The sequence below is a fragment of the Pteronotus mesoamericanus genome, unplaced genomic scaffold (genome assembly GCF_021234165.1).
Source record: "Pteronotus mesoamericanus isolate MK-2021 breed Mesoamerican mustached bat unplaced genomic scaffold, CSHL_Meso_final scaffold_533, whole genome shotgun sequence".
NCBI classification, from domain to species: Eukaryota; Metazoa; Chordata; class Mammalia; order Chiroptera; family Mormoopidae; genus Pteronotus; species Pteronotus mesoamericanus.
In genome coordinates, this window is record NW_026555320.1 from 292,249 (window position 1) to 319,020 (window position 26,772).

Here is a 26,772-nt window from a genome sequence, read left to right on the forward strand (position 1 = left end):
CGCCGAGCCCGCTGCGGGGCCGCTGGCTCTGCCTGCTGGCCGGCGCCCTCGCCTGCGCCCTCCGCCCCGCGGTGAGTGTTCACAGGGCCACCCAGAATCCCGGCAACGGGGGGTGGAGTGGGAGCGGCGGGAGACCAGCTGTCCGTGCGCACGCCCGTGTGAGGGGAAGGAGGGCTCGGAGCACCCGGTCTCCCCTCGCCGCTCCGCCTGGGACCGGATCTAGACCCGAAGGGAGGGGTCTCAGTCGCGCCTAGTCTCTTCTAGCACAATCCGGAGCCCGCTCCGCGCGACGATCTGAAACACCGGTGGGAGGTGGGAGGTGGGGGAGGGAGAATGGATGCGAGCGAGCTCCACATTTGCCTTTCTTGTTGTGGCTGCGGGTGTGTGTGGGGCGAGGAGTCAGCAGGTGCAGGGGTAGGGACTGTGGTTGATTGAAATAGACGGTCTGGTAGACGGTGAGTGGGAGGGAGGCTGTGCGGCTCGTCGTTGTGGGCTGGGCCAGTTTAGAGGTGTTTGTGGGGCGTTGGGTGTTACATGGAGGAGTGACGTCTCAGCAGCACCAGGGGACCCCAGGACCTGGGAAGGGACTTTGGGGAATCAGGTGTGTGACAAGCAGACCCTTCCTGTGTCCTCTCACTGAGCAGAAGTGAAAGGTAGGGAGCACGAGGTGGAAGGTGGTGAGCACTAAGGGGTTGGAGGGTTTAGAGCAGAAAGGGCCAGCCACGTGCAGGGGGAAAGCTGACAAGGAGCAAACGGCCAACAAGCAGTGGCCTCCTCTTCCTCACTCTTCTGCTGCATCCCCACATGGGGATGTGTGTGCCCCTGGCCTGTGCCAGCACGCCCGGTGTGTGGGTGTGCCCGCGTGTGTCTGTGGATGGCTCACCTAGTCTGTGAGGCAGATTCGGGCTGAGGCAGGAGACACATGGATCCCCTCCCTCTAAGATCAGGGAAGACCTCAAGACTCACTGAATCTACCCAAAAGGGAGGCCCCAAGACAGGGGAGCCATACCTGTCCCCTACCAAACAGAACTGGACTGAGGCTGATTTTTCTCTCTACCCCTACCCCAGGGCTTGAGGAACCAGGGGTTGCTGCTTGTGCACAGCGTAACACCCAGGTGGGTTCTAGGTCTGGCGCCAGCTCCAGGTTGGCTGGTGGAAGGGTGGAATGTATCCATCTAGTCCCTTCCACCTCCCTGACTGTCATCTCCATCTGGGCAGGAATCTGTGTTTCCATCTACTGATGTCTTGCATACCCTGAGGGAGGGGCGCTCATTGCCTGCCCTGGGAGCAGACCTTCTGACCACTGATTGACAAGAGCTTCCCCTCCTTCCGTTGCTATCCGTGGGCCCCACTTCTGGAGCACTCAGAGCCCTAATGAATTCAGGGCCTGAGGCCACAGCTCCCCTCAGTATCATGGAGCCTCCAGGCTTCACCGACCACCCTCTGGCTCTCCCAGCCCTGGTCCCCAAACTGCTCAATTTCTCCTTGGATGGGCTGGGCATCTTGGGACCACCACTGGCCCTTCATCCCCCCATTCCTGGAGGCTTTTCAGCCCAGGTGAAGGGTGGTTTTAGCAAGGCCTCCTATCATGCTAGTCACATCTGTCCCTCCTCTTGGGACAGTCCAGGTCTGGCTCCTCCAATGCCTATCCTGCCCCGTGTTTCCACATGTTACTCACTTTGTACACAGCACCAGCTCCCCCTGCAGACAGCCGTCCCTGATTGCGCCAGTGCACACTGCCCTCTCACCTCTGACTCCACACTTCAGCCCTACTCACCTCCCAGCCTGGGCTCTTCTGACCATCCCATGGCATCAAGGGCTTAGGTCTCTCCCCGCCCATGTCCCTGACAGCCCAGTGCAGGGCTGGGCCCCCAGAGGAAGAGGGGACTCAACCAGGACTGGGCGAGGGCAGGCTGGAGACAGGGAATCCAGTTCTCTCTACCTCTCCCCTCCGGCACTTGTTCCCAGGCTGAATGGACATCGGCAATCCTGCTCCAGCTGGACTCCAGGGGAGGGGGGGGCTGACGTTATCAGGGCCATAAAATGGCAGCAACAAAGTTCAGTTTGAAGGCCCGAGGCCTTATCACTCCTGTTTATGGCGCCCTGACCTCAGCCTGGAAAGGGGAAATCTCTGAACAGGGAAGCAAAAACAAAAAGGGAAGAAAATCTCCAGTGTCGCTAAAGAGGAAATCCACCCCAAGGCCACCCGTCAGGCCTTCCACTACCCCTACCTCCTGGACAGCAGGCCCAGGGGCTGCTCCCTGGTGACAGCGGAGCTGTTCTGGGCAATGCCCAGCCCAACGGTGGGGGGAGGGGTGTTAACAGCGGAGGGACAGACCCAGGCCTTGCCCTAGGAAGATTCTCAGACTGGTAGGGAAGAGCAGAGCCAGCGACCAAGGAAGAAGAGCCAGGGTGGATGTGGAGTGCAGCCTCCCAGAGCTGGGTCTCTGGGAGGAGCTGTCAGGGAAGGCTCCCTGGAGGAGGCAGGACAGTGCCCTGAAGAGTTCCGCGAAATGGGCCAAACTTCCGCCTGAAATCCTAAAACAGCTTCTGTTGGCAGAGCCAGTGGGCTTGACCGCAGATGGAAGAGGAAGCCCCCAGGTTTCCCCGGAGGCAGCATGGTCCAGCGGTTGGGGGAGGCTTGGCTCCTCTAACTCCTCCGTGAGTCAGGTGGCTGGCCATCTGCTCCTGAAGGCCCCCCCTCGCCACCCTGCCCAGCCATCTGCTTCTTGGCTCTCCAGAGGCTGCCCACAGCTGCCCAGGCCCTCCTGGCCCTGCGGCGGGCTTTCCGAAGCATGGCTGCAGCGGGGTCAGGCCTCCTCCTCTTGGGAAGCGGCTGCCTCAGTGAGGCCTGCCCAGGGCTCGTGGGCGCCTGTCCTGGAAAAGCAAGCTGCCGCAGAGGTTTCCACCCTCCCATCCCGGTGCCCGAGTCTCAGACTTCCCTGACGTTTTCAGAGCTTCCGTGAGGAACCTGAGCGGGGCCCGGAGACCTGGTCCTCACCCCACTCCATGACTATGGCCAGTTGGTCTTGAGAACTTGTGGAATCTCTGGAAAAGCCCCAGTTTCCTTATCGCAAAAGGGAGGGCGAGAGCCTTTGGCCCAGCCTGCAGGAGAAATGGGAAGAGAGGCCTGGGCTGGGGGCCGGCACCACCCTGGAGTGGAGCATACTGTCTCCCCATGAGCCTCACGGCTCTGAAATGACCGTGGCCTTCCAGGCAGGACTCCTGAGGGACTAGAAGGAGATGAAACTGCTGAGTGAACCATGTGACAGGTCATTCCTCCCTCCTGATCCCCAGCTCAGGAGCCCTGGGGACCCCTAGTCAGCCGTCTCTGCCACCACCTGCTCAGGGATCCCCAGGGCTGGCGGGCATCCTGATGACATGGGGTGTACTCATTACATAGCCAGACAATTTGCAGGGCAGGGCGGGGTGGGGGCGATGGCGATTTGTCAGGGCAGGCCAGGTGACAGGTCGTGGGCTTCCCCACACTGTGGGCAGCCTCCACGGTAACTCAGCCTGGGTGGGCTGAGCCTGCCGCCTGCCCAGCCCCTCTCTGTGGCCCCCCTGGCTGTGGATGCAGGAATGGGGCCAGAGGCCGAGACGAAGCCCCATCCCTTTCTCCGGCCCCTCCTCAGCCGCCCAGACACCAGCCTCCTCGTGTGACCTCCCCGCTCAAAGCAGCTGTCACTGCACCCGGGAAGACATGCAGCATGTGGGAGCCATCCTCACATACCTTACGCATATTTCAGAAAGAGAGTGAAACACAGTTAAATCTCTCCACCACATTACAGGGTTTTTTTTAATTTGGAAAATTTCAAACATGCCCCAAAAAGTAGAAAATAGTGTAATGAACATGGAAATACCCGTTCCTTTGGAGTGACGTCAGAAAAATGTCAGTATAGGAATTTCTCACACTCGTTCCCTCCCGAGTCCTCATTTTGACCGTTATTAGCCTTTACAAAGTAATATTTGCATCATTTGCTTTTTTGGGTTGAGATATTTTGAGATAAATTAGAGATATCATGACCTTTCATCCCCAGTTATTTTAAGATGAATCTCTAAAACCAAAGGACATTTCCCTACGTAACTATGAGGCCAGTTGAGGCCCAGCTAGTTATCATAATAACTAACAAAATTAACAGGTTCCCTTGTATCTCATATTCAGATCTCTCCAGGAAGCATTGAGTGAAGCACCACAAGATGCGTGGTGCCATTATCAGGGGTTTTGGTCTCTGCACAGAGCTGTCCTCTGCATCCTGCTGGGACTGCAGAGCGAGCTGCCGGGTGCGCGAGCCTCGAGCTGGGCTTCCCTGGTCAGGCCAAGCTTTCTATGACCCCCCTCTCTTGCATCGCATGATGTGAGTCCCTATCTCTCAGGAAGCGCCTCTTACTCTCTCAAAAACAAGTTCTCCCTGCACAGCGGGTCATCAGAGGAGGGAAGGAGGTCACCCACCAACCACTGCGTGTTGAGGACCCACAACCTCGTGGCTCCCTGAGCCTATGCAGGGCGTTCAGGCTCTGGCTAACCAGGGTCCAGTGACAAAGGGGGCAGCCTGGCGTGAGGGGCTGGGCTGGGGCTTTGGCAATGACCACTAACTTCTTAGTAGTCCCCTACTGTCATTTACACGTGACCCTTGACACAACCCTGGAAGTAGGTGGTGCTGTCCTTGCGCCCATTTGCAGATGTGGTCGGGTAGCCTGGGGTCACCCACCCAGGAAGTGGCAGACAATCTGATTCCAGATCCTGGGACTTCACTAGATTCCACCTTCTCACTGAGTAAGAAGAGCTTCTTCTTCCAAGGCAGCTATGGCATGCCACACGATGCCCTGGTTTTAATGCGTGAAATGTTCCAATATGAAGTGACAGCGCAGGGAGTTGTCACACGTGTGTATACCCATGTAGCCACCACCCAGATCAAATGATTACAATTCCTGTGACCACCGCCCAAAGTCCCCCTTGTGCCCCTTCCCAGTAAGATGAGGTCTGACTTCAACTTCTTTTCATGACGCCTGGATTCCATTCTCTACCTCACCTTCCCGGGTCCCACCCCCGCCCACACTCGGCCCAGCCTCTCTCCTTGCACTCTGTCTCTCGCCCCTGCCTCCTCCACGACAGGATCTCCGTTTCCTTACCAACTCGGACACAACAGCTAAAGTGAAGGCAGTAGCCTGGGCAGCTGGATTATGGTCTTACATGCCATTCTGTCTGGGTCCTCAGTTTCCCCCTGTGGCTCTTTGTTGTCTGTTATTTCCATTGGAATGAGCTTAAATAAAATCATGCGATAGGAGATGGTAGTGGAGGAATGGTAAGTGGGGCCACTCCTGAGCCCCCAACCTCAACTTCCCAATCCCAGCCTCCACCCACCATCCCCAAGAGGAAAAAGCCCTCCTTTGACAAACCTCAGAAGCACAAATCGCCCATGGTGGCTCCCAGTGCTTGATAATTTGCAGTCAGGAAGTTCTTTCTCCTGTCTCACCTAATCCATCCTGCTGCATTTTAGACACTTCTGGGACCAGCTACTCCTCAGAAGGACTCTTGTTACCCTGGTACACTGCTTCTGTCTCCCGTGGCTCCTCCCGCCATAGCTCTCCGGCCCAAGGAGACTGGGCTTCTGATGCAAGGCCAGTTGCTGTGGTCTCAGGCTGCCCGGGGCGTGACTGGGTATGGCTCACAACATGTGAGCTGGGCCCACCCTGTCTTTCCAAGCCCCTAGTATCTTAACAGCTTCAACTCCCAACATCTTCAGCCTCCCCAGCCTGTGCCCCAGCCTGGGGTCTCAGGGACCCCACACGGAGAGGAGAAAGCAGGGCTTCCTTTCAAGCCCCTCACAATGGGGATAGAGAGGAGGGGACTCAGCTGAGCAGATGGAATCAACAAACTTCAGTTAATCCCTGACCCCAACCAGAGACTCAGGATTCTCCTGCCAACTTTCTGTCAGTCACCTCCCACATCCAGCCAGCACCATGGCAGGGGAGACAGAAGCCCAGGATGGAAGAGATGCTATGGACTCCCTCGCTCTTGCCTAGGTCCCTTTCGGGCTCAGGAACTCCTGTCATAGAGAAGGTGTTGGGACCCAGGATGCAAGATCAGGCTGACTTCCCGCTCCCTTGGAGCTCAGCCCAGCACAGGAATTAGTGGAGGGCTTGGGAGGAAGCTCTACTTTTTCCTCTCCACATGGGACATCAGGAGACAAGTTGGGAGATACAGGCATTGGCAAGATTAGGAAGGGCCTTGAGTGGCAGTTTTGAAACGTAGGCTTTGACTCCCCGACCACGGGAACCATGAGAGAGTTGAGGCAAGAGACTGAGGATGGGGATGCACATTATGTAAAGACCCCTCGGCTTGTAGGTATTGGGGCTGCAAACGACTGCTCCTATTCGGGCAGGAACCGATGAGGCCTGGCCCTCATGCGTATCCCCCAACTTGCCTTCTGAGGCCTCTGGGGCCCCTTGCTGTGGCCACACCAGGCTCCTTGCAATCTCGAGTGTATTAAGCATTCTCATGCCTCCCCGCTGCTATACACACAGCTCCTACTTTCTGGAATGTTTTTAACCCACCTCTAATTGTCCAACTCCTACCCATCCTCAGAGGCCCTCCCCTCTCCACTGCCCATTCTCTGTGAAGTCCACACCCCGGCTATATCCTACCCTGGAACCCTTCCATGGATCAGCAGGCTTGCTCGTATCCGGCTGGGAATTTTCCAACTTTGTGTGTCTGGAGTCCAGAGGAATAATGAGGATGTTTAGAATAAGGATATAAGTGGAAGAGGAAGTCCAAAGTCTGTCTGAATTCCTCAGTGATAAGGGCTCAGGAGCTGCCCCGGCCCCGAACCCCAAAGAGCAGTGGTGGACCAGATGCCCCAAGACGAGGCGCTGCAGAAGGATTGATGTTCAGATTAGTGGTCAGAGATTTCGGTCCCTTCTGGGATTGTGACTTTGTTGGGTACCTCAGCCTTCTTTGGGTCTCTGTTTCTTCTCCCCAGCACTCAGCTACACTGTGGTCAAGTCAGGGTTCATCTTCCAGACCACCCCCACTTTATTCAGAGACGCCTCAGAATCCCGGGTTACTCTGGGGGCTCCTCCCTCCCTCTACAAGCTGCCCCTCAGGAAGGGCTCTGTGATGGTGCTGCTGGGGTCGGGGGAACAGAACTGGCTAGAGAAGTTGAGCCGACCCCCTCCCATCCTATGCCGGCAGGCAGAGGTTTCCAGGAACCCTCTGACACCCTCAGTGACTGGAAGAGAAATGTTGGTCACACAGCGTGACCACAGCCCTGGCTTAGGAGGGCTCCGCAAGGGAGGTCCTCGGAGCACGCGTCTGGACTCTTTTGGTTACAGGGACAGAAAACTCAGCCGGCTGGAGCTGTAAAGAAAGACATTGGTTCACGTTGCGGGAAGCATGGCTGGCTTCAGGGGCTCAGACCGTGTCAAGAGGACCCAATTTTTCTCCCTCTCTTCTGCCATTAGCTGTGTGGCCTTTGTCATTGTGTTCCACTTGGTGACAGATGGTGGCAGGAGCTCTAGAGTCTGCATCCCTTGAGGTGTCCAGTCCAATGGGAAAGAACAAATCCACTCACCTAATTGTTTAATCCAGAGTCCCAGGAACGAGTCTCCTCATTCTGATGAGCGTGACTTGGGCCATGTGCCAGACACCAGGGGCAGGGATACTCTGACAGGCTCAAGTCTGGTCACATGTTGATCCATGAGCACGAGTGGGGAAGAAGGTGGTTTCCCAGACAGAGATGAGGACATGGCACCAGAGGAGGGCAGAGGATGGTAGAAGGCAGCAGCAAGAGATGTCCACTGCCAGGGGAACGGGCAGGAGAGGCAGGACAGGCTGGGAAGGGGCCAGAAGGCAGAATGAACCCGGTTGTTGGAGGACAAAGGGCCTGAGAAGGGACTTTGAGGAGAAGCATGGCCCGAGCAAGCAAGATGGTGGGACACAACCTGGAGTGGCCTGTCCCCAGGTTCCTCTGATAGCCACTCCTCTTCCCGTCCCTGAGCGAGCCACGGGTCCCTTAAGACAGGGCACCTGGAGTGTTTCAGTCTGGACAGCCCTTCAGACAAGAGAGGAAGCACGTGAGCGCAAGGAGGGACCACAGCGCATTTCCTTGAAGTCTCATATCCTTTCGTTTAAACAGTTATACAAATAACTACATCCTTTCTGCATGTTAACAGATGCATGTTACTTTCAATATGCCAAGATTTAAATGACATACCAGCTAATGTCTTTACCCCAATTGGCTGATAAAGTTAATGGCCTGAGATGGAAGCCAGGGTCACTGTGAGGCTTCCCGGCCTGTGGCGCGCAGGTGAGGGAGGCCTGGATGCTGGGGCGTCTGAAAGACATCGCGGACGAGGAGGCCTTCCCTTAGACCTGGGCTCGGTCAGCTGTGGCGCTAAGCTGGGAAAGTTGGGGACCTCCGTGACAGTGAGGCGCCACCAAAACCTTCAATGAGGGATGAGAGAGCTGTTGAGGTGGAAGGGACTCGGCAGTGTGGCCCGTGGTCACTGAGTTGCCCGGCTGCAGCTAGGACCCCCCATCCCATGACAGCAGCGGAGAGCGAGCTCACTGGCACATGGGGCGCTTGTCCCTCGGGGGGTCGACTCGCTTAGAGCAGTGGTAAAGTCTCGCTCTTGGCGCCTACAGGCTAGACCGGACTCCCTTAAAAGAAGGAAATAAGGAGAAACCCCTCCAATCTATGTCTCCCCACAGCCCCACTACGAGAACCATTGGAGTCAGCAGGGGAGGTGGTTAAGGCCCAGTTAGCAGGCAAGGAAACGGAGGCCCAGGGAGGTGAAGACCTTGTCCCAGGGCAGGAAGGCAAGTGGGAAGAGACACTGAGAATCTCTGATTCTGGAGCAGTCTTGGCTGGTCTCTCCCCCCGCCCCTGTGTGGGACTGGGACATTCTCCTCCGGAAGCAGAGATGAGGAAACTGATACGAGGTGGCCGGGGGCAGCAGCCACATCCCTAAAGCCAAAGAGACAGGCAAAAGCTGCTCCAGCCCAGCGGTTCCTCCGCAGAGGACTTCGCCCTCCATTCGCCGCCCAACGGCCCCCAACACCTGGCTGTGGCTGGGCACCCATCACCCCTAGCCGCATGTTGGCTGCAGTGCCAGTGTCCCTGTGGCACGCAGGGCCGGTCCCAGCGAGGATGCAGGGAAGGGGCGGGGAGGAGCTTGAGCTTCCTCATCCCTTTTCCCCACCTCCCAGAGGCAGAGGAGGCCTGGTAGGATGGCAAGGCCTTCTCTTACTTCCCTAAACCTCCTCTCTCCTTAGGTCTGATTTAACTTGAATTATTCAAAAGCTAAGAAGGAGGCAGTTGAGGTCTGGGCAAAGAGGGCTAGTGTGGCCTTCCTATCTGGTGACCCAGGGGACTGAGGCTCCTAGAATGGGGACAGAGGCTGGAAGAGGCAGCCAGACTCCTGGATTCCTCCCAGGTCTGGCTCCAACTCCTGTAACGAGGTAGCACCCGCTGGGCCCCTCTCGGCCACAGGGACTGAGGCAGGGACAGAAGACTCCCGGCCCTCCCGCCAAGCTGGACAGCGGCAGAACCCTGTGGCCCAGCTCTGGGCTCCGAGGAGAGGCCCTCCCACCTCTGTCCAGGTCATGCTACCCACAAAGAGACAGTTATTAAAGCCACCACACTGTTGAGGGAACCACCAAGAAGCCATGACAGGGTCCCCAAGGCAGACCAAGCTGTGGGGATAGCAAACACAGTTCGGGTCAGATCCAGGTCAGGGTCAGGCCTTGTTTGACCCACGCTCCTGGAGTCGGTGCATGAGATGTGGGCCACGGACGAGGCTGACGGTGCCCCTCCCTGTCTCTGTCCCCCAGAGCGTCTGGGCGACCAGGCTGAACTGGGAGTTGTGTGACTACAAGCTGATGATCGAGGCCGAGCAGGAGCAGTGCCTGGAGGAGATCCAGGTGGAGAATGACACAGCAGGTGAGCGCCCTCCCCCCGCCGCAGGCCCCCACAGAGCCCCGCTTCTCCTGACCCACGAGCCCGGGTCCATGTCACATCCACTGCACATTCTTTGGAGAGGGGAGCACGGGGGAGCTGGGGAGCTGCTGGGTGGCGAGGAGAGGGGGCTGGGAGAAGTTGGAGAGCCAAACAGAAGGAAGGCACCAACAAGCCGCCATGTTCCCAGCACCCATCCCAGGTCTGGGGAGCTCCCAGCTATTACCTGCAGAGAGCATACACACTGGGGTTCAGAAAAGTGAGTGCAGCCAACTGTGCCTTTGGGGGTCCCTACCCTTTTTCTCCAGGAAAAGCGGGGATGATGCCCATGGCCGCCAGGCCACCCAGGATGGGAGGGCCCAAGGCACAGCCTGGTGGGGGCCAGTGCCAGCGAGGACCCCTGGCTCAGCCCAGCGAAGGGTTGGAGTAGCTCGCTGATGGGAGCACTTCCGGGTCAGGTTCCTCAGCCTCTGACTTAGTTGGAGTTGAGATGGAGAACTAGCCCCAGGGCACCACACTCTAGGACTAAACCATGTACTATTAGCATCTCAGAGGGAGAGTGGAGGACATTCGGTGGCAGTACATGACCGCCACAGGGACCACACGGAAGCTCAAAGCCATCTTGGCAATCTCGAGCAGGAACGGGGACCAGGCCAGTGTGCACAGGTCTTGATTATCCACCACGGGGTCGGGGTGGAAACCGAGGTCCTTCCTCCCAGCCCCAGGCCTTGCCCGTTAGCACAACACCCAGAGGCAACACCACACACACACAGGGCCCTAGACATGCACAGTGACCTCCCCACCCCCACCCACCCTCCTCAGGCCAGATGAACCATCCGCTTGTTACCCTGCTGATTAGACAAGTCAAGGTCAGGCTCAGAGGCTGAGCACATGGGGGTCCAGCTTCTCCTCCGCAGGGGTCTGGCGGGACTCCAGCCTGGCAGAGTGAACAGCGGAGCCAGGGGCCCCTGCTGGCCGATGCTGCCCAGCTGCCCAGACCCCACAGGGCCATCAGACCAGATGACAGCACCCTCTACTCTTCACTCCCCCACCTGAGTGGCCCACACTTGGCTCAGCAGCCCTGGGGTGGGAATGAGGAAATACAAAGGGCTCCCTTCAAAAGGTGCCAACTGAGCCTGACGCAGAGGTTGGGCAGGACTGGGAGAAGCAGAGAGGCGGGCAGTGTGGGAGGGTAGCAGGGGTGGGGGCTCGGGAGTGGGTGTGGGGTCCCAGGCTCACTGAGAGGGAGGAGGAGGGCTGTAGGCTGTGGTCACCTCCCTGAGGCCCAGCTTAAAGCTCCATACCCGTCTTGCTCAGGAACACAGAACATCTTTAGCGTCTTCCGGGCTCCCCGTCCCCTGCCACCTCTGAGGCTGACAGTATATGTAACCCTCCCTGGTCTTTCCTTCTTGGCCCTGGAGCCCAGGATCTCCGCCTCCTGCAGCCCAGGAGAGTATGTAGCCTCGTGACGGCCTTTGCCTCCCCCAGCTCTCACGGAAGGTGGCCTCCCCGGCCCCTGAGAGGGAGGGGAGCCGGACTGCCCACTGCCTATGCACCTGCCAACATGGGGAGGCAGGGCCAGGCTGCACGCCGGCCTCAGCAGGCCCCAATGGTGGGATTCAAGGTCATGGACAGTTCAGGGAGGCCCTGACGCCAGACCCCCGCGTTCCTCCCAGGACCCGAGGGCAGGCCACCCTCGTGATCCCGATGAGGTCATTGCTGGCGCAGGGTACCCGTCAGGAGCCAACAAACACCCTGTTACCAGGCAGCCAGCTTGGGATCCAGAGGAGGGCAGATGTGAGTCAGTGGGCAGTGGGTCTGGCCACGACCTTGCGGGGCTCTGTGCATGTCCTGGCATATTCAGGTGTGTGCTCCTGACCCATGTCTGTCCGGTTCTGTGGCCGTGCCTCTGGGGCCTATAGCGCCATGTCTGCCTCTGAGTGACTTTGTGGCCCAGACGTGCCTGGATGTGTCTGCCTGGTGGGCTATGTCTCTGTGTTTTTTGGGGAGGTGTCACTGTGAGTGTCTATGAGATGCCATCATGTCCACGCATGTGTGCCTACGAGTTGTGTGTCTCTCTGTGCCTGTGTTTACTTGTGCCTGGTCTTTTTGGGTCCAAGGAAGCATATATGTATGTATGTTTGCATGTGCGTCTATGGTTCTGGGAGTGCCTGTCTGTCAGTGTGTGTCTCTCTCTGAACACACAAGCCTATAAATGACCCAGCACAGGTCCCCACTCTACCTCACCATCCGCCACCCCAGGCTCCTGGTTGGGCTTTCTTTCCTGTTGAGGTGGTGACCCTCAGTGGATACACACCGCATGGCAGGCCCTGAGGACTCTCCCTGGGGTGGATACACAGAAAATACTCCCAGGGCCCAGCCCAGGACCACAGACCCTCCAGATGCCCAGCACTCGTGTCCATGAGTTGTGTGTGCCACCCTTTGCTTGCGGGCCCTGCTGCCTCCTGGGCCACGTTCCCCCACTGGCCTCTCTTCCCTGGGTCCCCTGCCCTGCCCACTGGCCTGTGCCCCTTGAGGTCAAGCATCACCTCCCCAAGGACACTGGCTCGGTCTCCCTGTCCTCTGTGCTGCCTCTGGTGAAACCGAGCTCGGGGCCAGGGACCCAGCTCCAGATCTGTTCCCCGGCCTGTGCTGCACCTGGAGTCCCAGAGAGACAAAGTCTGGCGAGGACCCAGACACAGCAGCCAGCCTGCAAACCAGGGTGTGCTCGGTGCTGTCAGATCAAAATTCCCAAATCGGCATCAAGCCGTTCAGAACAGGAAGGCAAGAGGTTTGCTGGAGAGGAAGCACATGAATAGGCAACACTGCACGCCCCTGGGCTACTTACCCAATTGCTCTCTGCCTCAGTGACTTATCTGTAAATTGGGAGGGTTAAATCAGTTTATTGACAGAGGGCAGAACAGTGTCTTCCACTTACAAAGGCTACAGAAGTGTCAGCTGATATTATTAATGGGCTTGAACAGCTAGCAGGATTGACTGGCCAGAATGTCCCCTACGTGGCCTCCAGAGAGGCTGGTGCAGGAATGAGGGAGGGACTGAGAGCCAGTGAGGCCACGGGAGCCTGAGGACAGGGTGGGGCAGAATTTCTGGGATCCCCAAGGGAGGCATGCTGTGCTTTCTGACCAGCCCTGGGGATCCAAGTGTCCTCTGCCCTCAATGACAGGTACCACTTGGCTGCTGCGGGCTTGGAAGGTGCCCCACCCCACTGTCAGCCCCCTCAAGCACTCAGAGTCCCGAGGCTCTTCCTCAAGTGCGGACATCCTTCCACCTTTTCTTCCCAGGCCCCCTGCTTGGGAACTCGTGAACCTTCGGACTTGGGCTGGGCTGGGCTTGGCCCAGCTTGCGTTGACTTTGGCTCAGGGGTTGGGTTTCCTGAGCAAGTCTATGGGACGGGCAGAGTTGCAAGGAGACAATTAAACTGCCCTCAGGGGAGGGGATCCAGAGGAGTCGTAGTCCCCGAGAGGCACCCAGACCCGGGATGAGCAAAACCATGGCATTTGCATCTGCCTGTGAAAGCAGACTCCTAGAGACCACACTGTGCACCCCTCGCCAGCTAGGTCCTCGAGCTAGTGGGTACTGCTGGAAAACACAGCCTGTGAGGCAGGATCTTCTCTAAACTCAACCCCTGACCACCCGCCTCCCTAATCACAATTCACAATTCAGCCCAGCTGAAGGCATCGTGCTGCTTTGCGAGCTGTATTTAGATTCCTCAAGAACGAGTTGAACCCCAATATATCCAGCACCCAATCGTAAACAACACTTCCTTTTTATAAAATATATTTTCTAATGCCTCCTTTACTATTACAAAATGAAATCCAGGACACATTTTTTTTAAAATGTGCATTTAAAAAAAAAAAAAGTGATGTTCTAAGAAAAATAAAAAGGAAAATAATGTATAATAAAATACTATCTACATATGCAGGCCTGATCACACTAAAAGATAAGAAGACACAGTCTGAAGGTTGTGCCTATAGGTATAAGTTCAGGAGATGGGAGGACCATAGCTGTAGGCTGGTGTGTTCAGTGGTTGCGTCACTGGCTCAGATTATCACAGGAAGCATGCTGCAGGCAACGTGATTTTTCAAAGCATTCGACAATGTGCCAACGCCCAGTCTTCCCTCCCTCTACTCAGTAGTTGAATGCTGGGAAAATGGTGTGTGTTAAATGTGCCTTAAGTACTTTGTGTTTGTGTGTGAAATGGAGTAAGAGCCCAGGCTGTGGTCATTACGAAAGGATTTCACCTATACAGATGCCCAGGTGCTCTTTTGAAAGTCTTGCGGAAGCTCTGCCTTCATCACTGTGCTGGGCCCTGCCGGACCTGGTTCCTGCCCATGAAATGCGGGGCGGTGGCGGGCGGGGGGGCAACCTGCAACCAAGGAATCCCCCACTACTGTTCTAAACAACCCCAGGGGGCTCTCTGGCCCTCACTGAAAAGCATGGAGTGTAGTCATGCCTCCTTCTCCCCACTCCTTGTCAGGACAGGCCCAGGGCAGCCTGGACAGGGCTGTGCCTCCCTTCTGTACCACAGGCTCCTCGAGGTGGGAGCCTGGAGGAGGAGGAAGAGAGGCTGGAGGCACCTGGTGGCCATGCTGACCCATGCATCCCCTGCCTTTACCCCCCAGGCTGCAGCAAGATGTGGGACAACATCACCTGCTGGCCGGCCACCCCTCGGGGCCAGGTGGTCGTCATGGCCTGCCCCCCCATCTATAATTTCTTCTCCCCTCTTAAAGGTAAGACCTCTGGGCTGAAGCGAGGGAACTGGGTGGCACAAGTGGCACCAACTAGAGTGGGGACTCACCTCTCACAGAAATAAGAAGGAAAGAGAAAGTGTCGAAGGGACCAAAGCAAACAGGGGGACTTCCTGGAAGAGGATGCTCTGGCGCCAGGCCTTTGAAGGACTCATGGGATTTGATTAACTCTTTACCTAAAAGATAACCATGTGGGAGGAGCTCACTAAATATTTGCTTGGCAATTAATAACTTATCGATTGACAGGTATTTGATTAAATTATGGTTCCCGTGTTCCCGTTGCCTTGGCCTGCTCACGACTCAGTCTTTTGCTGCCTGGAGCTGATGACTTCTCCGGCTCTATGAATCCACCGCGTGGCCTTGCTTATACGCCTTGTCACGTTCTACTGAAATGAGTGTTCATATATAGGCAGAAAAGAAACGGGGGAGCCTCTTGCAGAAGTGGGCATTCTTGCTACTGAATAACCAATCAGAGGCATGGGTCAGACCTCCTTCCATTCACAGACTGCCACATACATGGCAGACGCTGGGCTAGACAAGCAAGGGATGGTGGGGGGCATAAAACAGCCCCACTGCCTGCCCTCCGGGAGCTAACATTCTAGTTGGAAAGACATTTATCAAGAAAACAGATACACGTGTTCTAAATGGTAAGCAGTGCTGGGAGGGAGTTGGGGGGTACAAGGTAAGGCAGGTGTTCACGGACAGGAAGTAAAGACCCGGAGGCGGGGGAAGAGCCACCACCCACAGATGCTGCTGGGGGGCAGCATGGAGAGAGAGAATCAGCATCCGTGGACTGGGGGCACAGAGGGCTGGGGTAGGGAGGACTTAGGGAGGAGCCAGACCTAGATAAGGGCTCAGAAGGAGGGCAGAAAGGCTCCTGGGCATCTCTCACTCCGGATGGCCTTTTCCTCTCTGGGCCTCAGTTTCCCTGTTTGTAAAGCAGTTATAGGAGGTAGACCCAATGTCTTTTTTGGGGGACAGGCCAGTTTTGCCCCCCAGTGTTGTGACCTCAGCAGTGAAGGACAGACCCCGCCCAACACCCTCGCTGAGGCATCTGGGAGCAGTCCCAGGCGTGACCTATTCCAGGCTGGCGCCCCCCCCCCCACAGCCCAGCGCTCCTCCAGGGGAGCCCAGCACGTGGGCAGGTAGGAGATGAGTTACTAGGGCCCTCTCACAGCGCTCTCATGAGCCGAGCCTGGCAACCAGCCTTCTCTTGGATCCCGGGAAGTGCCTGCTAATTACGTTCTTCCTGCCACTCCGCTAATTGCATTCCTCCTGACGTCTCTTCCTTCTGGCCCCACTGAAATCACCAAGGCAGCTCCTTCACTTGAGAACCTGGACTGCAGCCCACCCTCTGACTATTCCCAAAGCCACCAGCCTCTGGGGGGCCCACACGGAGTCTTTGTGCAGAGGAGGAAAAGGCAGCCCTTCCTCGAGCTGAGTAAGCCTCGTTCCAGAACCCACCTAGTGACGAGCTGAACATAAACAAGCCCCCTGTCCTCCATCAGCCAGTGAACAACCTGCACAGCTACAGCTGGTGGCCAGTCTCAAAATGATGGAGAGGAACAGGAGACAGGGGTAGGGGCTGAAAATGCAGAGGAAATAGGGTATATTTTCCTGGGCAACTAGAGAAAGAAGGTGTGAGCATCTGATCTTAAATTCCAAAGAGGGGAGTTGGTGAGTGAGGGACGTGCAGGGGGGGCTGAGGCCAACCCCAGCTCAGAGGCACGAGGAATGGGGAAGACGCGTCCTCTCCGGAAGGGTTGGAAGGGACCTGAGGGAACCTTGTAGAAGGTAAAGATCGTGGAGGGTTAGGCAGGAGTCATGTACCCGGGCTGGGTAAAAACAGCTGGGCGTAGGGGTGGCCCTAGCAAGAGACTGCTCGTTAAGTCCCCAAAATGGTCCTGGGGGTCTAGTCCTTTAATGTGTGGTCTGCATGCCTTTAATTTGTGGCGGTTTTACCTTCAAATATTTGAAGAGGCCTTTTTTAGGATAGCTATTTTGGTAGAGAAAACACAACAGTTGATGTTAACTCAAGGTTTCCCTGCCAGGAGCTCCCTGCTTCTGTGTTTATGAGGATTATAGATACGCTGCATTATCAGGTGTCCTCCTACCCCCACCTACCTCCTGCCTCACCTTTGTCCCTCCCCAGAAACACATCTGAGTCCCATCAGGTGTGGCAGGAAACCCAGGCCCGTAGGTCCAGGCAGGCTGACCCCAGAGGAGTGGCCAGGCATGGGCCCCCCGACCCCAGCCAGAGGGCTGCTGTCTGGGCCCACAGGACAATGAAACCATCTGCCACACCAGCCCGCCCCTGTGGCCCTGTGGCAAGGGTCAGCATGTAGCTCACGGCAAGAGTCAGGGGTCATTCAGATAGCCAAGGATCCTGGCTATCTGTCACAAGGATCAGAGTTTACATTGCATGTGGGGTCAGGTTCAGACATGACAAGCGGCAGGGCTGAGCACAGAGATGCCTGCTGTGACTGTCTTCTGTGTTGGGGAGTCCCCAGGAAGTCCTGGAGGGGCTTCTCCCTGCCCCTGGTTCCCCTGTGATGCACGGGGGGTCTAGGACGGGGCAGCTGGAGTCGGTCTGACACAGCGGAGGTTAGTGGGAGTCAGGCCGGGGGCAGAGGCCTGGCTGTCTCGACGAGCTCTGTGGACCCACCCTGCTCTTGACCTCAGCCTCTCTCCTCTCCACCCCTGCCCTCCGCCTAGGCCTCAACGTGAGCCGCAGCTGCACGGACGAGGGCTGGGCAGAAATGGAGCCTGGCCCCTACCCCATTGCCTGTGGCTTGGATCACAAGGAAACGGATTTGGAAGAGGTGGGCCTCAGTGCACCCCAGCCCCCACCGGAGCGCCTTGGCCTGCAGGGCTCCTTCCACGCTCCCACCAAGGGTCGGGGGGAGGGGCGGTCACCATCAGTGTGGAAGCCAGGATTTCTGGGGTCTGCCCTCCCCATGCCTTCGCCCCCTCCAGGCCTGTATTTCCGGGGGCTCACCCCCTGCCTCCCCCTGGCATGAGAGTCCTTTCATGAGGATGACTCATAGCAGCAAAAGCTGAAGCTTCATCCCCCGGCCAGGCTGCCCCATTGCCTGGTGGGAATCTTGCTCCAGCCCTGGACGCGACAAGACAGGCAGGCAGACACCGCCCTCCCTGTCACGTGCGGAGGGGACACTGAGGGGCCGATCCTGGAAACAACCAGTCTTGTATACCCAAGAGTCAGTTGGGGACAGGGACAACATCATCAGTCTCAGGACAGGGATCTGCCCCAGAGCAGGTGAAGCTTCGGTGGTCGCCCTCCGGAGGCGGGGCCCGGAGCCAGGCAAGGTGCTGATGGACAGATAGAGCGTGATTGGAGTCCTCAGCCAGGAGCCTGCGCTGCTTCGGTGTGTGTGTCTGTGATGACATCGGTCCCACCCCCAGAGACCCTTCTCAGACAGGACTTTCACTCCTCCTGAGAGGGCAGATTTTCCTCGGGGGCCCTCACTGTCCCCCCGAAGTCCTTGGCAGGATCCAAGTCTCCTAAATCCCTCTTAACTACTTGCTTCTACTGGGGGGCCGGGGAGACAGTGGCCCAGTGACCTTGGCTCTGCACATGTGACCCTGGAGAGGGCATCAGGGGAGGGCCTTCAAGGAGCCTTTGGGATCCAGCTTGTCCCTCCTCCTCTGAAAGGCCGACTGCCCGCATCCTGCTGACCCAGCCCCGGAGACCCCCAATGTGACACTGCCCCCACAGTGTCTTCTTTACCTCCTCCACCCCTGTGTGTCCCCATGTGGGGGTCTGGAGGTCAAGCAGCCTGCACTCCCTAGGCTGCCAAGCCCAGCGTGGGCACAGGGGGTGCCAGACGCATGGCTGAAGCGTGTGTGGACAGGCGCCCTGAGTCTGAGGTGTTTGCTCTTTGTCTCAGTGACGTTTCCCATGAAGGAACAGACAGGGATTGAATTCAGCCCCTTCCCTGGGAGGCAGTCCTGTCCCATCTGTGGAAACGGCGGGGTCAGGGGGTCTGGGTCCTCAAGGGAGCAGCTCGGCTGCCCTTGGGAGCCCTGGGCTTCAGCCTCCTCCTCTGCCGAGGCAGGGTGCGTGGGACACCTCGCCTCTGCCGGCTGCCCTAGGTGAGTTCCCCAACCCCAGACCCTCACCTCCCTCCCTCTTACAGGCGCAGGAGATAGTGTTCTACGATTCCGTGAAGACTGGCTACACCATCGGCTACAGCCTGTCCCTTGCCACCCTGCTAGTTGCCATGGCCATCTTGAGCCTGTTCAGGTGAGACCCAGCCCCAGCAGCAAGGCCTGAAGCACACCCAGCCAAGCCGCTCTGTGCTCGAGCCCAGCCTGGCCCAGGCGCGCTGGGTACCCCCTCTGTCACCTCCAGGCAGCACATGGCCCTGTCCCAGCGCCCCCGCCCGCCGAGCCTCCCCTGGGGACTAGGCTGCGCTCAGGGTTCTGCCTGTCCTAGCCTGGTCCCCACAGGATGGCCTTGCACCCGGGCCCAGGGTCCCAGAAGGTGGGGCCTGTGCCCTGGACTGAGACACCTGGAGTCTGAGGCCCTTGGAGGCCCAGCTGCACACAGTGGTTGGAGATGGGATGGAGACAGGGCCCTCCTTTGGGGCAGGGCCAGCTCTCAGGGCCACGTGCCCCCTCTGCCCTACACTTGCTGAGAGTACAGGACAGTGTTGGTTGGCGGGGGAGCGGTCTGAGGCCCCTCCAGCCTCCCAGCTCTGCCCACCCCACCCAGGAAGCTCCACTGCACCCGGAACTACATCCACATGCACCTCTTCATGTCCTTCATCCTGAGGGCTGTCTCCGTCCTCATCAAGGACCTGATCGTCTTCGACAGCTACGAATGGGAAAACTGCGTTGTGGCCTCGGTGAGGACCTACCAGCCCCACCCCACTTCCCGCACTGTCCATCTCCTCTCACTGAGGAGGATTTTTCTCTTCCTCCTCCTCCTTCCTCTCTCCCTCTTCCTCCTTCTCTCCCTCTCCCTCCGCCTCCTCTCTCTCTCTCCCCCCTCTCCCCCTTTCTCTCTCCAAAGATGGCCAGCCTCCCACTCGACCCCACCTGGCAGCCCCTGAATCCCACTCCTCTTCCCACGACAGGGGGAGGTGCTCAGCCACCGGGGGGTTCACCGACCTGCCCCTGCCAATGAGACACATCTCTCATTGGTACGAAACAGGACACTTCATGGTCAGAGCCCACAGCCCCATCCCACCTTGCTTGCGAGGTCCCCGAGTGACCTTAGGAAACTCCCTGCCTCAGTTTCCCCATCTGTGCAAGGACTTCCGAGCTTGCTTCCAACTCTACCCTCTGCCACCTGCACACCCAGGGCTCTGTGCCCCATGCCGCGCTCCCTCCACCCCCTTGCCTCATGGAGCCGGTCCATACACACAGCCCTCCTCTCCTCTCCTCTCTCCTTCTCCCCTCCCCTGCGTCAGTAAGTGCAGGGGCGTCCTTGAGACGGAAATTCAGAGAGCGTCTAAGAATTCATGCCGTCACTGAAAGGTCCGTCTCCAGCTGACTCTGAGCTCAGGACCCCCTCCCTGAGTGTCCTTGAACTAGGACGGAGCTCGAGCCGGTCCCCTCCACCCATTCCCCTGAACTTCAGGAGTGACAGCAGGGGTGGCGCCTGGTTTCCGGGGTCAGCCGTACCTTCTCCCCAGAGAGTTAACTTGTGATGATGGAGTCTCAGGCATCTCAACAAGAGGAAGGGAAAGCCCAGGGGAACCATGCTAGCCATGCCCAGAGCTCCTCAGAGGATCCAGAAACACGCAGGGTGAGCGCAGAGCCCTGGGAGCCGCGCGCAGCCTCCAGCATGCTTGTTACGGGTAACTGCGGAGACCGGCTTCCCACGCGCCCCGTTAGCAGCAGCTCTGGGAAGCTTTTCGAAGGCTGGGAGGAGTGCGCGGAATTGTCCTGTGAGCGAGCAGTTCTTGTTGTAAAGCAAGTGTGGAGGCTGGGGAAAACAGGCATGCCTGTGTCAGGAAGGACTGGCATGTGGCCAGAAGAAGGACTTTCCAGTCAGAGCGGGAGGGAAGTAGGCTGCTCTTTGAGGATGTCTCAAAGCCAAGGGCGCAGGAAGGAAGGGTGGGAACCCATGTTCTGGGCGTGCTAGAGGGCTTTCTAGAGGAGGTAGCTTTACACTGTGGCTCGCAGGTGTCTGGGCTTGATCTGAAATGGGAAAATTTCTAAGAGTGCGCAGAAGAGTTTCTCACCCACCCACAGCCCCTGATCACCCTACTCAGAGGTCGCCCATAGCTCCTCCAATGTCCTCACCTACCTGGGGAACTTTCTTTCACTAGCTCCTCTGGCCCCCAGGAGGAATGGCCATCTCTCTGTTGTCCCTTCTTCCTTCATTTCCCCTTCCCTCCCCACTGGACCCACTCCACAACCCACTACCCTCATCCGCACACATTCAAGGGACACTTGCAAATGCAAGGTGAGTGGGGAGGTGGGAGTGTTTCAGTGGATGGGTAGACAGATGGATGGCTGAGTAAATAGGTAGGTACACGGATGGCTAAGTAGGTGGAAGGATAGATGGATAACGTAGGAAAAATTGGATAGATAATGGGTAGAGGGGTGGGTGGGTAGGTAGGCGGATGGATGGATGAACAGATTGGTGGACAGATAGGTGGAAGAATGGATAGATAGATTGTTACACGTGTGGGTTGGTACTAGATGTCTAGTAGGTGGACAGGGAGATGAATGGAGAGGTAGGCAGGTGAGTGTGTGGATGGATTGATGGGTGGGAAGATGAGAAGATGATGCATGGTAGATGGATAGGTAGATGGGCAAGTTGGTAGTGGATGTCTAGTGGGTGAGCGGGTGAATAAATAGATAAATAGGTAGGAAGATGAATGGTTGGATGGTCAGGTGGGTGGATAAACATATAAATAAGAAGATGGTAAATTGATAGTTGAATAGTGAAAACCACAAGCTTATTCCAAAGCATCAGATGATCTCAAATCAGGGATAAGTGGGAAAACACTGAGTACATTTTTGCAGGGACAATGAAAAAAAAAATAACAAGATTAAGTTGACTCTACAGCAACTGGCAAGGACCCCTGCCAGCCCCGGCAAGCCTCCTCTTGGTCCCCTCCCCTGCAGGTGGGCTGTAAGGCAGTCGTGGTCTTATTCCAGTACTGTGTCATGGCCAACTTCTTCTGGCTGCTGGTGGAGGGCCTCTACCTGTACACCCTGCTCACGGTCTCCTTCTTCTCCGAGCGGAAGTACTTCTGGGGGTACATACTCATCGGCTGGGGTATGGTGCTGGGGAGGGCTGCCAGGCTGGGGACAGAGGGAGCAAGGCTGGGGGAACTCCCGAGGGGGTGGATGCCAGCCCAGGCTGCAGTCTTGGGTCTTGCTGGGCACTAGGTTGGGCCTGCAATGCTCTAGCCAAGGGTTGATAAAAGTCCCCCAAATGTGTGACACAGGGCAGGCGCCCTCAGGGCTGAACCATGGGACACACAGATTCAATGGCTACCTTCCCCTTCCCCTTCAGCCCTTGAAACACACAGGACCACTGCTGGTCTATAAAGTGCCTCTGCCGAAATGAGAAAAAGACTCTCCCCTTAGGTGGGCACAGCCCCTTGGGCATATAGTTTCAGCCCCTCTGTGGGGCACTGTGAACAACCTAGGCCACCCTACGGGGTTGCCCCGTAACCCGCCCTGTTCTCTCTCCCTCCCTCTCTGCTTCTTCCTCCTTAATCTCTCCCTCATGCCCTCCCTCCCTGCTTCCCCTGCCCTCTCCTTTTTTTCTCTCCTCTTTTTCTCTCTCCTTTGGCCCTGACAGGGGTGCCCAGCACATTTACCATGGTGTGGACCATCAGCAAGATCCATTTTGAGGATTTGGGGTGAGCCATCCCCCTGCCCTCTCCTCCCAGCTGCCATCCCTTGCGTCAGATCCCCTGGATGGGATAAGAGGGACTCGGGAGCAACAGAGTCTGGACCCACAGCCTCTAAAGGGATTGGGGGCAGAGCTGGGGACAACTGGGAGAGCTGCTGACCGTGTCTGTGGCTGAGGACAACCTCTCTCATTCTCCCCTCCCATCCCCTGCCCAGATGCTGGGACACCATCAGAGCCTCATCATTGTGGTGGATCCTAAAGGTCCCCATCCTCACATCCATCTTGGTAAGGCCTCCTCCCACCACTTAGAGGTGGGGAGACTGAGGCTCAGATTGGGTAGTCAGCTTGCTTCAGGTTGCGCAGGAAATTCATGCCTAGGTCAGAATGGAAACCTAGACTTTCCAATGCAGGAGTGTCCCCATTCTCCCCCCAACCCCACCCCTCATTCTTCCTCTCGAGTAGGGAAGATGGATTGGGAGGCCTGGCCTCAGGGATGGGGAGTAGGGTTCCCAGATGCCTGGCCCAAAGGGGAAAAACTAGAGGACAGCTAACACAGAGGGGCGGCAGGGCCCTAGGGGACAAGCCAGGCCATCAGCTCAGGGGGCTGGACACCCTGGACACTCAACCTTACCCCGCTGCCACCACCAGGTGAACTTCATCATGTTTATTCTCATTGTCCGAATCCTGGTTCAGAAACTGCAGCCCCCAGACGTGAGGAAGAATGAAAAAAGCCCATACTCGTGAGTGTGACCTCAGTGCCCTGGCTCTCCCAGTACCCTGGTCCCTGGTCCTCAAATCATCCCACGTCCCCTTGAAGTCCTCCTCCAGAGTCACCAAAAAACCACCCTGTTCTTGCCCACCTCTGCCCCATGGCCCGGCTCAGTCCACGAGTGTCCCTTCCAGCAGCCCCGCATGAGCCCCGCGTCTGCTTCTCCTGCCATCACCTTACCTAGCACGTGATCTGATCCAGGTACGAATCTGCAGCCCAGGGAAGGAGCTCGAGAAGACAGTAGATGATCTGTGTCTTGTTCACACTGGGTGCTCAGTCCCTGGCATGTGCCTGGCACAGGAAGAGGGGCAATAAATGCAAGTGAATGTCCAGGGGAAGCCCCCGGTCTATCAACAAGACAGCCGTATACAGGACTCAGTCGTCCCCAGGCATAATAACGGCATCTGCAGTTCACGTGCCAGGCACGTGCCAGGGGTTTCCAATCGTCATCTCCTTTCATCCCCACAGTTCCCTACAAATTGTCCCCAGTTTACAGGGGAGGAAACTGATACGCGCTCCCTCCACTCAAGGGTTTGGGAGTATGTTGTGCGGCGGGGGGGCGGGGGGGGAGGCAGGGCACGGTGTCCATAGACAGCTGTTGTGCTGCTGGCTTAGAAAGTGTGAGGGCTCTTCCCTGTGCTTGGGAGGTCTGGAGAAACAGGCAGGTTCTTGCAAGAACAATGGGCTTGAAGACGGAAAAAAAGAAACAAGAAAAGCTGTGGGAGGTGCATAGGACTGTGCATGCCCACAGATGGGAAGAGATTACCAGTGCCACAGAGACAAGACAAGCCTGGACATCCCACAAGGACCTTCTGGTCCTGGGATTCTAGAGCGTTCTTCCTGGCCTTCTCTTTGGGGAGTCTGTGCTGTGGTTTTAAGGTTCCTGGCTAAAATGTCAGGCGTTGCCGGGGTTAGGATGCTATTCTGGAATCCCATGACGTCTCTCTGATGAGACTAGGATGGGCACTCCCAGGGTGACAGCAGTCTCTCCTGCTGGGCGTGTAGGCAGAGCTTCTCTCCCAGCTTCAGGAGGGAGGGCCCTGCAGGGGTGTGCAGTGTGCCGTGGGGTAGGGAGCACCTCAGGCCTGTGCGCAGCCATCCTCTCCTTTGCCTATGGGGCCTTGTTTTTCCCAGCATCAACTACTCAAAAGGGCTTGAATCTGAGGCAGAGAGAGCTGGTCATTGCCAGGTCCACATGGGGGAGGTGGAAACTGAACAGCTGTTGGTAGGCAGGGCGCTGGGGGGAGGAGGAGACAGAGCTCCCCGAGGAGGGGCTGTCAGCTCCCACGCTCCACCTCCCCCATAAGCCTTCAATTTAAAGAAAGCTTCCATCTGTCATCTGCGGCGCGTGCGTGCGAGGCGTGTGCAGCCAGCAGGGGTGGGCGGTGCTCAGGATCTCGGCCTGGCTGGGAACCAGGTCGAGGAAGGAATGGGCGAGGCAAGGCCAGTTTCCCTGCCCCTGGTTTGCTGTAGGACCCCAGGCCCCAAGCTAGGCCGCCCGGGGCTAACCGCCAAGGCAGGAAAGAGAAACGCGGAGACACCCCCCACCGCCCCTCTGACCTCTCCCAGTGGAGACGTGGTTTCTTCTGGATTCATTGCATTTCATAGCACCCACAGCACTTCAGAGTTTACCATGGCTCCCATTCCTGTAACTTGACCAGGTAGAGCATGGGGAAACTGAGACCAGGAGACGGGGAGCTGGGATCTCATGTTGCCTGAGAACACCCGCCCACTAGCTGCCTCAGAGCCTGAAATGCCACAGTTATGCATCATCCTCAAGGTTCAGCCCTGGCCCTTCTCTGGATTCTCTTCCAGAAGGATGAGAATAGAGGGCTTTCTTTCTCCCTCATGCTTCCCTCCAGGCTGGGAGGACAGGGCGGCATGAGGGCATACGCTCTGCAGGTATGGAACAGGGCCAGGTTGGGGGCGTCACTGTTACGGGGGCCGAAAGTTCATCCACACACATCCTGGTCCTTGTCCCTGCCTTCTGTGCTTCAGCCACCCCTGGCACAGCGGTGTCCACGTGTGTGGACTCTCCAACCCACGGCCGGCCCCTCCCTGTCCCCAGGAGGCTGGCCAAGTCCACGCTGCTGCTGATCCCCCTCTTCGGAGTGCACTACACCATGTTTGCCTTCTTCCCCGACAACTTCAAGCTTGAAGTGAAACTGAACTTCGAGCTGGTCGTGGGGTCTTTCCAGGTATGAACTATTGACTGAAGGCTGCGTTCTCCTCCGGGTTTTAAGGGAATTCAACCTGGGGCCTTGGCCTCTTGCCACTGGATTCCAGCCGTTCGGGTTGTAATAAGGATTGAGGAGGCACCTGCTGTGTACTTAGGAGCCCTTCGCTTAACCAGGGGAACGCAGGGGCTGGGGCCAGGGGCAGGCCAGCGCCGGGGCCTCACCTCCCCTGTCCCCTTCCTCCCCAGGGTTTCGTGGTGGCTGTGCTGTACTGCTTCCTCAATGGCGAGGTAAGCCCCTCCCAGACCCCGGGGGCCCAGGGTCCAGAGACTCTGATGGGATGTGAGCAGAGTAAGGATGGGTTAGACCTTGCTACTCCAAGTATGGTCCTCAGACTCACAAATCAGCGGTGGCAACGTTAGGAACGTTGACTTCCTGGTCCAATCCAGACCTGCCGGCTCAGATTCTGCATTTTAGGTAACTCGGCCCCCCGGCCCCCACCCAGGGGACTTGTGTGCTCCTCAGAGTTTGAGAAGTGCCTGTTAAGTGGCTGTGTGGGGACAAAGGTGAGCAGCCAGTGAAGGTTGAGTTCGAGCAAAACCTTGGTTACAAAGCACAGAAATCCACTTGGATGAGCTCAAGTGAGCGGGAGGGCAGGGATCAGAAGAACTGGGGATACAGCCACCCCTAGACTGTTCTCTGATCTTCTTTGCCTCCCACCAGCCCCTGCTCCAAGGCCTTGATTTGACCCTGGCTCCAATGCGCCCCAATTCTGCTCTCCCCAAGGGAGCATCCGGGTCTCTCAGTTTAGACTCTCGAGCGCACATGACTGGCTGGCTCAGCACCCTAACGGGAAAACAGCCCAGTCAGCAGTGGAGGAGGCTTTGTAGGTGTGACCACCCTCCCTTCTCCCAGGTGCAGGCGGAGCTTCGGCGCAAGTGGCGGCGCTGGAACCTACAGGGCATCTTGGGCTGGGGCCCCGAATACCAGTACCCGTCAGGAGGCAGCAGCGGGGCCACGTGCAGCACACAAGTCTCCTTGCTGACCCGCGTCAGCCCCAGCGGGCGCCGCAGCTCCAGCTTCCAGGCCGAGGACTCCCTGGTCTGACGCCAGGCTCCCAGGGGCCCACAGAGGCCCCACTCACCCGCACGCACCCACCCACCCACCCCGGGCGGCACCGGGGACAGAGGCCTGCCAGGGCGAGGCCAGCGCCAGCCCTGGGCTCGGAGGCTGCCCTGGCCCCCAGGTCACTGTC

General features: G+C 57.6%; 1 protein-coding gene across 2 annotated transcripts; it reads left to right on the plus strand.

Annotated features, from left to right (window-relative positions):
* VIPR1 (vasoactive intestinal peptide receptor 1) lies at nucleotides 1–26,675 on the plus strand. 2 transcript variants are annotated; one of them, XM_054594727.1, is made up of 13 exons: nucleotides 1–71; nucleotides 9,836–9,944; nucleotides 14,603–14,710; nucleotides 17,444–17,550; nucleotides 18,886–18,992; nucleotides 19,464–19,596; nucleotides 21,833–21,986; nucleotides 22,518–22,578; nucleotides 22,787–22,856; nucleotides 23,220–23,311; nucleotides 25,409–25,538; nucleotides 25,766–25,807; nucleotides 26,433–26,675. In XM_054594727.1, exons 2-13 carry the CDS (start codon nucleotides 9,884–9,886, stop codon nucleotides 26,622–26,624), a joined length of 1,257 nt encoding a protein of 418 aa, XP_054450702.1. In that variant the 5' UTR covers nucleotides 1–71; nucleotides 9,836–9,883; the 3' UTR covers nucleotides 26,625–26,675. The 2 variants fall into 2 exon arrangements, with proteins under 2 accessions (XP_054450702.1, XP_054450703.1); XM_054594728.1 differs by having other exon boundaries at nucleotides 23,265–23,311.
* Nucleotides 26,676–26,772: the final 97 nt, after the last annotated feature.